Raw genomic sequence first — 15,664 nt, 5'->3', positions numbered from 1 at the left:
GACGATAAACGTAGCAGACAGATATTGTTTTGCAAAAGTGTAACGCGAAGTTGTAAGTCGAGAATTGGATCGGGCCCATCACTAGTCCTGGGGTAAGATTGTTGCGCATGGGCAAAGAGCAGCTCGCCGGGTCGATGTTGGCCGGGGCTGGCTGACTGGCTGCCTGCTCTGCTAGCCGAGGATGCTCTCCCCTTTCTCTTCGTCTCTATCTTCCCACCCTTCTCTGCCCTCTGTCCTCCTCCTCCCCCTCTCTCTCACCCATCTCCTCCCATTCCGTTCCACCCTTAGTCTAACCTTTCTCTGTCTCCGTTTCACCACCCCTTTCCCTCCAAAATTCTTGCTCCGCCATCCTCGTCGCCTCCATTCTCGCGCTCACTTCCGCTTCCTTCTTTTGTACCGTTGTATATCTGCAGAGTCTACCCCTCACACGCCCTTCCCCTCCCTCCTCCAACAGTTCGCCACACGGTTCTTTTTGGAAAAATTATTCAGTTTCACCGGCGTTTCCTCGTTTTCATTCTTTCCCACCAGACGATGCCTCCTCTTCTCTCTCCCTCTCTCTCTCTCTCTCTGACCCCCATTTTCTTTATTCTCCTCATTGTTCGTCGTGATTTTTCACAATTTCACAAAGTTTCTTTTCCCTTTTTTTCTTCCTTTTCGATGTTCCCCACTTTGTTTCTATCGAGGTTTCCTTTTTCTTGGCACGTTGATCGTTACACCCTGACTCAAGGTTCAACGTAGGCCTCGCCGCCTCAAAGTGCCCGCCATTTTGAAGAGACTTGGCCGATGGCCACGCTTGGACCTCGAGGATCATGTAACATCGGGGCTACGAGAAGGTCGAACAGACGTTTTTTGTTCGATCGGCGAAAAGGTATTGGCGAAGAAGGAGAACGACGACGGTTGTTCGAATTTTAAAAGGACGATGTCGCGCGGCATCGTTAACAAGGATTTTTCTACCGGCTGAAATGGAGAACGAAACGTACAGCCCTTCGTCTCCCGTCTTCTTATCGGAACTTTCTTGTTAGTCCGTTTTTTAAAGAGTGGACTATCGATGCTGGCTGATAAAAGGGAGCGAACGGTATCAAAGGGGATGAAAGAAGATGAATAAATTCCGTTCGCTTTTTCCCAGACTTTCTCCGAGAATTATAAGGAAGCTCTTTTCCACGAGAAGAGGAAGAAAAATCAATCGTAATTACTTATTTAGTAATACGAACATCTTTTCCCCAGGTGTATACATTTTCTCCCCGATCTACCACAGCCAACTGGTGGGTTCTCTTTTTATTAAAGAAAAAGTGCAGAGAAAAGCTGGGTGATTATGCAGCGGCACACTTTTATCCATGGAAACTGGTTTGTAACCGCGTAAACGTAGCCACGCTATGAATCGAAGGCCGGCGTGTATTGTACGAGCGACGCCATTTTGAAGCCACCCCAAAGCTCTCCGCACACGTTTCAAAGCGGCCACAGCGGTGCATCAGGTGCACGACGCTGCAGTCACGCAATATAAGGCCGTACCAGCATCGTACTGCAAGTAAACGCCTGGAGCTTGGCCAGAACTCTGTAAAATTACTCTTTCGTAGAGAAAAAAAAAAAGGTAGAAAAATCGACACGCCATTGGGATTTTGGCACAACGACCCACCGCGAAACGACAAAATCGATCCAGTTAACCCCGTGTTTTTTGCTCCCTCGGTCGAGTGGAACGATATTAACGAGCAGGTTACAAAAAACAGAAGAAGAAAAACGAGCAACATCGCGTGGAAAGTACAAAATTAACACGAGTACGAGCACACCGCGCCGTTCGTCCTGGACTTTTTCACCGCCTAAGTAACCTCCAATAGTCCGGGGGTGGCCGACCGAGCATTTCCCTCCACCCAAACCCTTCTCTTCGGCTGGTACATATGAACAGTACCTGCGTAGCCAGCATTCGGATACACATAAGTGGTCGAGTACACACGAGTAGACGTGGAAATGAAATACCGGGCAGAGAGTGGTTGGCCGAACGATGATGCAGAAAGAGAGAACGCGTTAGATGGAACGGGCTGGTGGAAACGTGAGGGGGGGATGAAAATGAGTGGGAACGAGGCGAAACGGAACGAAGTTAGTATCTCGCGTCTGACCACCAGCGTGCTTCAACAAAAGTTATCATTTTTTTCGTTGCGCAGCGAGCACCGTGTCTCGTCTGCTACACATCCTCTGTTCTATTTCCTCCATTCGTTCACCAACCCCTCACAGTTCGTTCTCATATTTTTCTTCTACCTATTATCCACCAGATCTTTCGTCCATTCTTCCAAACTCTTCTTCCTCTAGGTTCAACTTTTAGCTGCTCTATTTTCTCGATAATTCTCTTTTCGACTTTCATTCGCTGTAACTTGTCTCTTCCTCTCTTCTTTCATTTTTTTCTTACGCCTGCTATATATTCTCGGTTCCATTTTCTTCATTCCTCTAAACTTTTAGCTGCTCTATTTTTTCAATAATTCTCTTTTCGACTCTTTTTCACTATAACTCGTCTCTTTCTCTCTTCTTGCTTCTTCCTATGTTTGTTTTTCTTGTGTCTGCTACATATTCTCAGTTCCATTTTCTTTTTTCCTCTAAACACTTAGCTGCTCTATTTTTTCAATCTTTTCGGCTTTCTTTCTCTCTTCTTCTGTTACATTTCCTCCTTTCGTCCATCTGCCTCCACAATTCCTTCTCATATCTTCCTCCTACCTATTATCCACAGTTCTTGATCCATTCTTCCAAACTCTTCTCTACCTTCAACTTTTACCTCCTTTATTACCCCCTTTTACCTCCTGTATAACTCATCTCTTTCTCCCATATCCCTGTGTATCCATTCCTCTCTGTCTCTTTCTCTCTCTCTCCACGCTTCTCCTCTTCGCGCTTTTTCACTCTCGTTCTCTTTCTCTCTGCTTTTCTGGCCGCTACATAACTCTGCCTCTCTTTCGCACCCTCTGTCATCCGTTTCCCCTCTATGTATATACTATATCTTTCTCGCTCTGCCGACACGCCGATTGGTCGAGAGCTTGCGAAAGTTCCAGGTATCCCGGAGGACCGCCCACCGGTCCTCCTGCGAGCCGGGAAAGTTTCGTCATTCCGTGCAGGGACAGAGGAGGGCATCCGGTGCTGATGTTGCTCCACCAGCGACGCTGTATACCTTAGCAATTGCTCCGTTCTTATTCAGAACTCACGTGACACGACACTTTCCTCACAACCTACGACTCGGACCGGTGTAATTAAATTTCCAAGGATCTCGCGAGTGAACATCGACCGTGTGCCCTCGATCGGTCACTCTGAACGAGGAGTTCTTTGAAACTTCCGGCGCGACGAGGAGTCGCTCAAGACTTGTCTCTTAAATTTTCACAGAGGAATCTTATTGGAAAATTTCAGTTATATTCAAACAGTCAATTTTTAGAGATAGTATATCCAATATTACACACAGTGTTTCGATGGTTTTTGGAGAATATCTTTGTCGCTGTCAATTTTCGTGACATGTATAAATCTCGAGAGTGTGTTGTTTCGTTTTAACTCTACGAAAGCTTTCTTTTTGGTAGATTCAAGTTAAACGGCGATAGATTAACAGGAATCTGTAAGCATCAGTTTAGAATTGCAGAGAGTGTGTTCGCCAATCAGGGATATTCAACGGCGAGTAAACGGTAGAGCAATCCCCAGACGGCGAAGGAGAAACAGCTCAGCCAGAAAGAAGTTGGAAGTGACGCGAGAAATCCGTGTAATTAGACCGGCGGAACGTATTTAACGGGAGCTTATCCCGGCTAGTATAAAGTTTCGGTTAAAAAAAAGTTCCATTAAATCCTCCGGCTAAGATGTAGAGACGTTACGAGGCTGTTGGAGAGGGAGAGAGAGAGGCTCGTTTAATTTATCACCTACTTAAAGTCCAACGGACGTTCCTCGATGGAGGAAGGCGGTCCTCTTTAGCTTGCCAAGGTTTGTCGCGGCCAATTGCACCCGACTTTGGATCGGAATTTTAAGAGAATCTCGTAAAATCGCGATACATCTCGACCTCGTCGAACTTTAATTCTTCGTTAATCTTCTTTAACCCTTCGAATCGAAAAAATCAAGGTTTTTTTTTATGTATATTCTAACATGAGTATGAAATTTTCAAGAGAATATTTTCAACGACCTGACGCAGTGTCTTGTGATGCTGATATTAAGATAACGTTCTGACTATGTTATCAATTTAATCGTCCGTTAGAAATGACGTTGAACGATAATCACGTGAGACTGGAGGCTGGTGGCCCGGCAGCAATAAAGTGCAACACAATGTGCGTTTGCTCTGATTCGATGGAGAACAGGGATAAGGGGCGTTGCTATCGGGCCTAACGAGGCTCGATGTCTCAATTTCCGTAAGAACGTACGCCCCACAACGGGGGGTGACCAGCGTGAAGGGGAACGTTTGCCTGACTGGGGACGATACGGGACTGATAAGGTGCTAAAATAATATACGACTGTGACCTGTCCTTCTTCGATAGATCCCTTTTTCTCTGATCGTTAGCGTCCCGTATGGGGATGATCGCCGTGGGGGATCGACATAATCGGCAAACATGGAATAATAGGATGAATGTGATAGAGAAGGGAAAAAGTAAGAAATTTATACGATTGTTGAGAGAAGAAAATTGACTATATTTTTGGAAGAATTAAGTTGATAAAAAATGGAATAATGGTTTAAATATGAGGGAAGGTAAGGGCAATGCAGACGTTGTATTTTTTAGTAGGATAGAGAAGGGAAGAAATAAGAAATTTACAATTGTCGAGAGAAGAAAATTGACTATATTTTTGGAATAATTCAATTGTTAAAAAATGGAATAAGTGTAAATACTAGAGAAGGTAAGAGCAATGCAGACGTTGTATTTTTGCAGTAACGCGAGCAAATTATTAGATTCAGCCCGTTCTTGATTGCGTAGTCGGCTCCCTTTCTCCGGGATTGTTTCTTGATGCTATCTCTGACTCTCCAGTTTGTTAGGGGGATTTATTTGATTGAATATCGACTGCTCGAGCACCCGCCTGCGCTATAACGAGTATATCAGCATCGGCCGTATCGCGACCGTCCACGGGGACCGCCTCCCCGTGAATTGTGTCCATGGGGTGGCACGGAGTGGATCTTAATCCAGATCAACCGAACGGAGACTTGGTCACGTTTTTTTCTTTTTCTTCCGAAATAATTTAGGAGAATTGACCGGTACTAGATTAGCTTTCGTTCAGCGTTATCGTGCTCGTTTCCTTCTGTGCGATTTCACGTTCAAAACGTATTTCCTGCCAGAGGTTTACTTCCCAAGCTTCGAGTTTTCACGTTTTCAAACTTTTCAGTGTATAAACTTTGAAATTTTCAAATATTCAAATATTCAAAGTTTTAAATATTCAAACTTTCAAATATTCAAATTTGCAAACTTTCAAATTTTCAAAGTTTCAAGGTTTCAAAGTTTCAAATATTCAAACTTGCAAACTTTCAAATTTTCAAATATTCAAACTTTCAAATATTCAAATTTGCAAACTTTCAAATTTTCAAATATTCAAATATTCAAAGTTTCAAAGTTTCCAATATTGAAATTTTCAAATATGCAAACTTTCAAATATTTAAACATTCAAATACTCAAACCTTCAAATATTCAAACTTCCAAATTTTCAAAAACCGAAACTTTTCGAATTCGAACACTTTCCAATTTGGCCGCCTACGTCTATAATTGAAACCTAGAATTCGCAGGAACTTTCGCGGTGCATATTCGCCATTTCTCCGAACGTCCCACACCACGTGGAAGACTACGCCTAAAGAGATTCACGCATGGGTGCGTGCGTGGCGCATACATAGACTTACGGCTCGCATAATAGAACCCGATCCGAATCTAAATCCGGGCTTACGAGATAAACAGTCTATTAGGGGCTGCAGTAACCCCCCAACGAAACTTCCACCGGCGTATAACGACCAGATCAAAGGTATCGAATTGACGAGGAACCCTCGCGACTACCTCATCCCGATTTATAAACTGCTGGTGTCTTCGTAACAAACGTAACCAAACTATCAATTCTCTTCAAATTCTATCTCTCCTTCTTTTTTTACCAATCACAACCGTTAAACGTTACCCAATATCGGTATTAATTTCTTCGGTCAAATATTTTCTCAGATACCTTACTAAAACATTCCTCCGTTCAAGAATTATTTGCTCTCACTACAAAAGAAGATCGAAATAACCGAAGAATTCCATCGACGTCTATCCAAGCGACGACAGTTTGTTAAAAAAACAGTAGCTAATTGTCAGCCACAGACAATACCGTAAACGTGATCTAATCCAATCGGTAATTAATGTCGAAATATCATGATTTCCGGCGTTCACAGCCTCCGGTAATTTTCACGAGAACAATAGAACCCTTGCGGATATCACGTGATAGCTTTCGGGCAAAAATTCGCATTCGAAATCAGTCGAGATGAAAGGTTCACCTACGTGTGTAACGTGATCGATGAATAAAGAAAGCGAAACACGGTGTAAATTGTCGAGGAGAAATGTCACGAGAGTTTGGTAATTAAACGGCACCCGATCCAACTCACAAAGCGTGATATTTCGCGTGAAGATCGCGTGTGGGCAATCGAACCAACGCTCAAAGTCTTCTAACGAAGTCTGAGTATTTAATGTCAAAGGTTAATACTGAATATCAGGATAGAACACGTGGGTGTTATCAAATTTAATCATCCCTTCACCACCTACGTAAAAAACGATAAAACAAGCAAATTAACCTTGTACTTCCCTTAAAAAAAAAAAAGAAAACTAAATTTCAACGAAAGCAAAAAAGAAGCGTAGATTTATTTTCCTTCCTGTTGAGGTGTACGAGTAACTGCTGTACAGTGTTTGAACAGCATAGATAATAACGAATTAATCGACACTTAATTCATTCAGCCGAGATCCGGCGCGGAAACTGTCTGCCGGACCCTCGAGTCGCGTACTCACACGAGGACCAATTTTGAGCAGATCGTGCCCACTCAAAACACCATTAAGCTCGAGTCCTAGTTCATTGGTATCCAACATCTCCGTTTCTCTCTCTTAGTCTGTGTGGAACGCGTGCAGTCTACACAGAGAGGCATCCCGCCGAGGGTGGATATGATTGACGAGCCCTTAAACGAAATGGGATTAATGCGCGTGCAAATTTCGAGCTCACTCCCCCCCAAGCAGCGGGGGAGAGAAACGTCTGCGTGGCTCGCCGATAATCATTATTATTAACGATGGAATTAGCATTCGACGAAGTGAGGAGAGATCTCGAAGGGAAAACCGGTCTATTTTCACCGACGTGATAAATACTTCTATCGCTCTGAACCATCGAAAAGTGAAGAACAGCGAGGTACTTTAAGGTCGGCAATTTCTTTGCAAATATTTAATTTACCAAAGTCGTCTTTACGGTGAAGAGAAGTTGGAGAAAAAGAGGGGGGAAAAAATAAAAGTCAGCGTTAATTTGCTGGGTGAATGCTCGAAAGGAGTGTACATCGGTGGAAGATTAATTTCTGAAAGCGACGCCGTCGTCTTGTCGGCGTCTTCGCCTTTGAGGCGTGCCGGGTTCGGTTAATGAAGAAGTTTTCTTGGCTGGCCAGCTTCCGGGCTTTGCACGGAAAATTATTAATCGATCTTCCTTCTCTCCTTTCAGTTAAGGTCCCGTTGACAAACAGCCTTGAGCATCAATGTTTCTCTTCTTCTTCCTCCTCTTCCTCTGCTTCCTCGTTCGAAATTTACTGGAACGTTTAAATACATTTACAGCGAGAAAGTGAGGTTAGGTTTTCGAAGATATGTTTCACATGGAAGGTGAAGGTAGAATTCGCGAGTGGAAGAAGTGTCGATGTTGAAAGGACAATTTCAACGGAGTCGTTCTTTGAAATTTTCCGCCCGTCTTTCTCTATCCCCGCCCTCCTGATAGATCGAGCTTCTCGAGGCAATAAAAAAGAGACAAAGTTACCTCTTCCAGGGAGAGACTTGGTTTCCCTGGAAATTTCATGGCCGAGTTGAAAAGTGTATGTTAGAGAAAGAAAGAGAGAGGGGGAATTTTGTAGGAGGGAAACGAGGGGGTGAAAAGCTCGACGAAAGGGAAAAGCAAATAATTTTAACGAATCGAACGACCCTGATATGAAAAACTCATATCGTCAGTTCAAGGTATCGCCGCGTATCGATTCCTTTGTAGACAAAAGTCTGGGAGACTCGGTTCCAAAGAACATCTCGAAACGCGACGCGGAATCAGGCCACGTATACAGAGTAGCCTTGAGCGGAATATCGAAGACATCGAAGATATTCACTGACTTTTCAATCTTCGACTCTTGGCACACTTTTTCGAGGAGTCGATAAAAAAGACAATAGAAAAATAGCAGCCGATAGAGATGGTTAATCGGTGCACGCCAATCGTATGTGCATATATATGTATATATGTATATTTATACGTATCCTTAATATTATCGGGAAACTAAAATGGGTGGAATTAAAAATGGTAGAACACGCTCGATCAGATGAAACTCAGCTTCTTAGCTAACGAGCATTGATATTTTCGAACATAATAGTATACAGAGTGAAATTTTAAGAGGTGATTCTAGAAGATAAAATAAAACGAAAATGAAGAATGAAAAAATTGCGCTTGAGGCTTCGTTTTTTAGTTATTAACAATTGAAGATACCCCTGTGAGCGAGCAACCGTTTGTAAGTATAAAATACTCAAGCTGTAACATACAGAGTGTTTGGCCACTCCTGGGAGAAATTTTAAGGGGTGATTCTAGAAGCCAAAATAAAACGAAAATGAAGAACGAAAAAATTACGTTCGAGGCTTCGTTTTTTAGTTATTAACAATTGAAGATACCCCTGTGAGCGAGCAACCGTTTGTAAGTATAAAATACTCAAGCTGTAATATACAGAGTGTTTGGCTACTCCTGGGAGAAATTTTAAGGGGTGATTCTAGAAGCCAAAATAAAACGAAAATGAAGAACGAAAAAATTACGTTCGAGGCTTCGTTTTTTAGTTATTAACAATTGAAGATACCCCTGTGAGCGAGCAACCGTTTGTAAGTATAAAATACTCAAGCTGTAACATACAGAGTGTTTGGCCACTCCTGGGAGAAATTTTAAGGGGTGATTCTAGAAGCCAAAATAAAACGAAAATGAAGAACGAAAAAATTACGTTCGAGGCTTCGTTTTTTAGTTATTAACAATTGAAGATACCCCTGTGAGCGAGCAACCGTTTGTAAGTATAAAATACTCAAGCTGTAACATACAGAGTGTTTGGCCACTCCTGGGAGAAATTTTAAGGGGTGATTCTAGAAGCCAAAATAAAACGAAAATGAAGAACGAAAAAATTACGTTCGAGGCTTCGTTTTTTAGTTATTAACAATTGAAGATACCCCTGTGAGCGAGCAACCGTTTGTAAGTATAAAATACTCAAGCTGTAACATACAGAGTGTTTGGCCACTCCTGGGAGAAATTTTAAGGGGTGATTCTAGAAGCCAAAATAAAACGAAAATGAAGAACGAAAAAATTACGTTCGAGGCTTCGTTTTTTAGTTATTAACAATTGAAGATACCCCTGTGAGCGAGCAACCGTTTGTAAGTATAAAATACTCAAGCTGTAACATACAGAGTGTTTGGCCACTCCTGGGAGAAATTTTAAGGGGTGATTCTAGAAGCCAAAATAAAACGAAAATGAAGAACGAAAAAATTACGTTCGAGGCTTCGTTTTTTAGTTATTAACAATTGAAGATACCCCTGTGAGCGAGCAACCGTTTGTAAGTATAAAATACTCAAGCTGTAACATACAGAGTGTTTGGCCACTCCTGGGAGAAATTTTAAGGGGTGATTCTAGAAGCCAAAATAAAACGAAAATGAAGAACGAAAAAATTACGTTCGAGGCTTCGTTTTTTAGTTATTAACAATTGAAGATACCCCTGTGAGCGAGCAACCGTTTGTAAGTATAAAATACTCAAGCTGTAACATACAGAGTGTGTCTTTCTCTATCCCCGCCCTCCTGATAGATCGAGCTTCTCGAGGCAATAAAAAGGAGACAAAGTTACCTCTTCCAGGGAGAGACTTGGTTTCCCTGGAAATTTCATGGCCGAGTTGAAAAGTGTATGTTAGAGAAAGAAAGAGAGAGGGGGAATTTTGTAGGAGGGAAACGAGGGGGTGAAAAGCTCGACGAAAGGGAAAAGCAAATAATTTTAACGAATCGAACGACCCTGATATGAAAAACTCATATCGTCAGTTCAAGGTATCGCCGCGTATCGATTCCTTTGTAGACAAAAGTCTGGGAGACTCGGTTCCAAAGAACATCTCGAAACGCGACGCGGAATCAGGCCACGTATACAGAGTAGCCTTGAGCGGAATATCGAAGACATCGAAGATATTCACTGACTTTTCAATCTTCGACTCTTGGCACACTTTTTCGAGGAGTCGATAAAAAAGACAATAGAAAAATAGCAGCCGATAGAGATGGTTAATCGGTGCACGCCAATCGTATGTGCATATATATGTATATATGTATATTTATACGTATCCTTAATATTATCGGGAAACTAAAATGGGTGGAATTAAAAATGGTAGAACACGCTCGATCAGATGAAACTCAGCTTCTTAGCTAACGAGCATTGATATTTTCGAACATAATAGTATACAGAGTGAAATTTTAAGAGGTGATTCTAGAAGATAAAATAAAACGAAAATGAAGAATGAAAAAATTGCGCTTGAGGCTTCGTTTTTTAGTTATTAACAATTGAAGATACCCCTGTGAGCGAGCAACCGTTTGTAAGTATAAAATACTCAAGCTGTAATATACAGAGTGTTTGGCTACTCCTGGGAGAAATTTTAAGGGGTGATTCTAGAAGCCAAAATAAAACGAAAATCAAGTTTTTCAGTTATTAACAATTAAAGATATCCCTGTGCACAAAATATTCAAGAAATTCATCCCACTAACGTAGTTAAATGTTTAACCTACAAACTCCTCAAACTCCCTTAATTTAATAAAAAACGGAAAAAAGGAGAGATAATGCCAAAAGTGTTTTTCGATAAGTAACTTGGAAAGAACATAAACGAGGAGGAGAAAAGCAGGAAATAAAAGGGGAGGAAGGAGGAAGTGTATAAAATAGTATCGTACGCGAAATAGATTTGTCCGGGGTTACGGAATGAGTTGAGAAATCGTCGCGAGCCTTGAATTTTCTCCCATAAAACGTTCCCCTGGGGGTAAGCGAGTAGATCACCCTGTATACGGGGTGGAATCCGTTTCTCGGATTTTACGAGGTCCCGCTTGAGATCTTTCTTTTTTTTACTTTTCGCCTTTCTCCATCCCCCTACGATCTCTTCGTACGTTTTCCTCTCTCTTTTCTCTCTCTCTCTCCCTTCTTCTGTCGTTGCTCTCTCCATTCCTATCCTCCTTCTCGTCTCACTTATTCAGACGTTTGACGGAACTTAGAATATAAACGACCCCAAACCAACCCCTATCGGTACGTCAGCTTGAACAGGGGGTAAGGAATGATAGATCGAGTTTTTCGACTGGCAGGGTGTAAATATGCGGTCTCTGAAAGACAGCCTGATGAGACGGTTCCTGCTCGACGCCGGAAACCTCTCTTCCCGATTCCCCTGGCTCTTTACGATGGAATCGAGCCCCTGATAGATCTATAACTTCTCAGAACTTCGTCTTAAATTTGCAACACGTTCGGAGAAAAATTAAAAAGTTAACCGTGAATGTTCGTTTGAACATAGAAATTCGAGTGAACTTCAAAGAATCTCCACTTTGAGGATGCACTACTCGGTGCTCCCAAACTCTTTGGGAACACTCGTCGATTTTTTATAAATTCAGAGATCAATAACGAAGTAACAAAAAATCTGTTAACCCTTACTTTTCTCTTGATACCTGTAGGCGTTTTGAAAATTTAATTGCACCAAGCGTTTTGGTGCATTTCCACCTTAGTTTAATAAAACAAATTAGAAAACGATACATAAATCTGCAGCGTTAAATCTTTCTTAAAGTTGCAAACTTCTATCTGTAAAATTCTTGCCTGTCTTACAACGCACAGTAGTTCGAAGCTTCAAGTCGACAGTCTACACGTGCAACGGAATTTTTCATTTTATTCGACGACAAATTCTTCCCCATCCGAACAAAAATTCCCCGCAAGCTTTCCGGAAGGATCAAGCGTGTCCCTGATCTGTCGCAGGTGAACTTCGCCGACGTCTACTTGCCGGCGAATCTGAAAGTGCCGAAGGTGAGGGTGTTGCCAGAATTCTCGAGGTTGGCTCACGGGCTTCGAAGCGGGAACATTACGATCCTAGATAGCAAAACTTTCTACATTCCGAATCTGCACTACGACGGCGCTGGTCCAGACGCTTACTTCTGGATTGGAAACGGCACAGAACCCAACACTTTTGGCATCAAGGTGCCCAACGAGAGAAAAAGGTACCTTCACCTCTCGCAATAATTACAAAAAAGAAATGAACAATTAATAATCGAAGGAAAAAATTTGTCGCACAGTTTGTTACCGCTGAGAGGCTACCAAGGGGAGGACATCGAAATCGTTCTACCAGGGAACTACACCGTGTACGACATCGACTGGCTGTCTGTGTGGTGCGTGCAACACCATCAGAATTTCGGACATGTCCTGATTCCGAAGGATCTCGACGTTCCTCCTGCCCTTGGTCAAACGAAAATCACGGTAACTAGAAGAGACAGATCATCGATACGGATGAGTGAAATTTCACGTTCTTTAGTTATTCATACACGTCCAATTCAAAGTTAACGTTCTCCCATTGCGAAATATCAAGTTTCATTAATGAAGTGATGTATTTTTATCGGGATAGCCGCCTTGGTGGTACGATCCTGTAAGTAAAATGCAGAGTGTACCGAACGAAAACGACTTCGATCCTTTCGAAATTAATCATCCACTTGACAATGTCTAACGCAATCTCTACATAAACGACGTTCTCTCGGTCCTGTTTTACAGACAAGCAGCACACCGACACCGCCGCAATCCAAACAAGAGTTGACCAATTGCAAAGAGTTGCTCGAGGGTCGTGTACAGGTCCAATGGGAGATGATAGGAGAGGAGATACACATTAGAGTGTCGGCGCGTATAAGGGAGGATCAGTATGTAGCGTTCGGGCTTTCCGGTTACGACGGAAAATCCGAAATGATCGGCGGAGACGTTGTAGTGGTCGGTTACAACAACGTGACCGGTGAATTCATCGCGAAGGATTATTACATATCCGACTACGCGCAGTGCGACGGTATGAGGGGTGTGTGTCCGGACGAAAGGGTTGGAGGGAAGAACGACGCCATCCTTGTCGGCGGGGAACGAAACAACGGAGTGACGGCAGGTGGAGATTCTCTTTGAACGATATTTCTCTGTTTCTTTTTGTTCGTCGCAAATTTTGCAAGACGTATGACATGTCGGTTGTACGTGAATGTTACAGTTACGTACAGGAGACCGTTGAGAACGAACGAACCGGTGAAAGACAGGATGATCCCGGACAAGGAAACTAGCGTGATCGCTGCGATAGGACCTCTGAATTCGAGAGGAGAAGCGAATGCTCATCATAGCTTCGACAAGACGATCGAGGACATTCGTATTGATTTTACGTCCAGGCATGTCCACGAGTGTCCAAATTCCCTCTACAACCTGCCGAACATGTCTAACATCAAACCGTGGCCACCAGCGGTAATCACCAATAAGACCTCGTTCAGCGCGAGGATCGGGCCTGCTGGCGGGAAAAGAGGATACTCGAGTATCACAGGTATCCTTCTTCTAGAATGGTAGATTTTTAGTTCTACAGTAGACTCTTTAATCCCTTGACGTACGATTTCTTTTCCTGACTGTGCAACTAAGCGTTAACTAATTGCTGTTTTGGTACTATATTAACCCTTCGACGGTTTATCCCTGTTAGACTCGGGCAAAGCGTGAAGTATTTAACTGTTTAACTCAGGAGAGACTCTTAGGGAGAAAGTTAAAAAGGGACGAGATATTATTGTCACAAGTATGACGCAGGGTTGTGTATCCCTTGTTTTAAAAATTATCATACACGACATGATTATTCAAAAAATACCTGTCAAGTATAAATTTCTTTCACCGTATTAGACTGTCAAAGGGTTAAGTAAGAAGAGCTAACGATATCTTTGGCGCGTTACACGGCAGTCTACCTTAACGTTCCTTCACTTTTGAAATGTTTCTTTTAATTCCTGTTTGAAATGAAATCGAACCGTTGCAAATGAGAGGTAATTTAATACAGGAGATCCGGCATGGGGCGTCGCGTGGTACATCAACGACTTGCTGATCCCAGAAATTACCGTGGAGAGAGGACAGACGTACACGTTCATAGTGGAGGGCGGGAACGATCCAACTAATCCGGCGAGGCGAGTTGACATTTCAAACTATTAATAGTCCAGTTTATATTCTGTTCCCTTGATTTCACCGCAACTTCGATGTTCGATAATTATGCGGAATTCATGCTATCGACATACCTTCGTTCTCCTATATATTCGATGACAATTTTCCCTCGGGGAATTTTCATTCTAATTGAAGGTAACGGTGAACATGTCCAATGGAATACATATAATATCGAACCAATATATACATATACATATTTCACGAGCTATTTTACCAATTCGAAATCTTCACAGGTAGACAAGTTTTTTCCTGTTTTTTTATTTTAGACGTATTATAATAGAAGAATGCGTTTTTCGTTCTGCAGATACCATCCATTTTACATCACCGACAGTCCAGAGGGTGGATTCAGCCAAAACACAGAAGCAGCGCAAATGGCGCAAAGAGTGTACGCTGGAGTGAAATACGACGCTGATGGATATCCTTATCCAACCGCTGCTGGTCGTTACTGCGAATGGGTGCACAAGACGGTGGACATGAGCGCAGATATGGAGACTTTTGAGAACTTCTTCGAGACACTTAGACTGGAATGTGACAAAGGTGAACCGGCTAAACTCGTCTGGACAGTCTCCGAGGACACTCCGGATATGGTCTATTATCAGGTATGCTTGATAAACCGATTGAAATTGTAATTACAGCGGGATCGATTAAAGATGAACGCGGTGATCTCTTTGTGTGGCTTGAAAAATTGGAAATTTGTGTAACGTAGAAATGTCCGCTTTGTTACAATTTTATTCTGTTCAATGTAGAAATTTTCATTTTGTCATAGTATTACTTTTTTTTTTAACGTCGAAATTGTTACTTTGTCAGAATTTAATATTCTTTAATGTGATAGAATAGAAATTTTTACTTCGTCACAATTTCGTTTCCCTTAACGTCAAAAAATCGTTCTTCTGTCGCAGTGTTACACGCACAGAAATCTCGGCTGGAAGATACACGTTGTCAACAGCGCACACGCGGTAATGCCGCTTCTCTCACTGATCGCAACATCGTTCGTCGTCGGTATGTTACAGTTCATAAGATGAATTAATCCTTGAACGTCGTCTAGAGAGAAATATACGCGGGAGAGTATATGGGGCTTACGCGTGACAACTAAAAAAAAATATAACGAAACGGATAATCGTATGGAAATATAGGGGCGGGGAGGGAAATTTACTTATGGAAGCTCGCGTAAGGAGAAGAAGAAGAAAAAAACAAAACACGATGCAACGCATGATATACAGAAGAAAGAAAGTAAACGTAAACACACACAAAAACCAAGGCGCGATTGTTTAAACAAATCGGCTG

General features: G+C 42.3%; 1 protein-coding gene across 1 annotated transcript in view; it reads left to right on the top strand.

The window, feature by feature from the left end:
* Positions 1–15,402, top strand: part of LOC108580061 (protein Skeletor, isoforms B/C) — a 38,572-nt gene extending 23,170 nt beyond the window's left edge. Inside the window, exons 4-11 of the mRNA XM_017943720.1 lie at positions 12,158–12,396; positions 12,472–12,652; positions 12,798–12,818; positions 12,941–13,313; positions 13,410–13,730; positions 14,223–14,346; positions 14,685–14,979; positions 15,280–15,402. Of these exons, the coding sequence (XP_017799209.1) occupies positions 12,158–12,396; positions 12,472–12,652; positions 12,798–12,818; positions 12,941–13,313; positions 13,410–13,730; positions 14,223–14,346; positions 14,685–14,979; positions 15,280–15,402 (1,677 nt within the window). The remainder of the gene's footprint in view (positions 1–12,157; positions 12,397–12,471; positions 12,653–12,797; positions 12,819–12,940; positions 13,314–13,409; positions 13,731–14,222; positions 14,347–14,684; positions 14,980–15,279) is intronic.
* The last annotated feature ends 262 nt before the right edge of the window (positions 15,403–15,664 follow it).

This window comes from Habropoda laboriosa, unplaced genomic scaffold (assembly GCF_001263275.1).
Source record: "Habropoda laboriosa isolate 0110345459 unplaced genomic scaffold, ASM126327v1 scaffold2, whole genome shotgun sequence".
In the NCBI taxonomy this organism is placed as follows: domain Eukaryota; kingdom Metazoa; phylum Arthropoda; class Insecta; order Hymenoptera; family Apidae; genus Habropoda; species Habropoda laboriosa.
The sequence above is the reverse complement of the archived record's forward strand: the minus strand, read 5'-3'. Positions and strand labels throughout refer to the sequence as shown.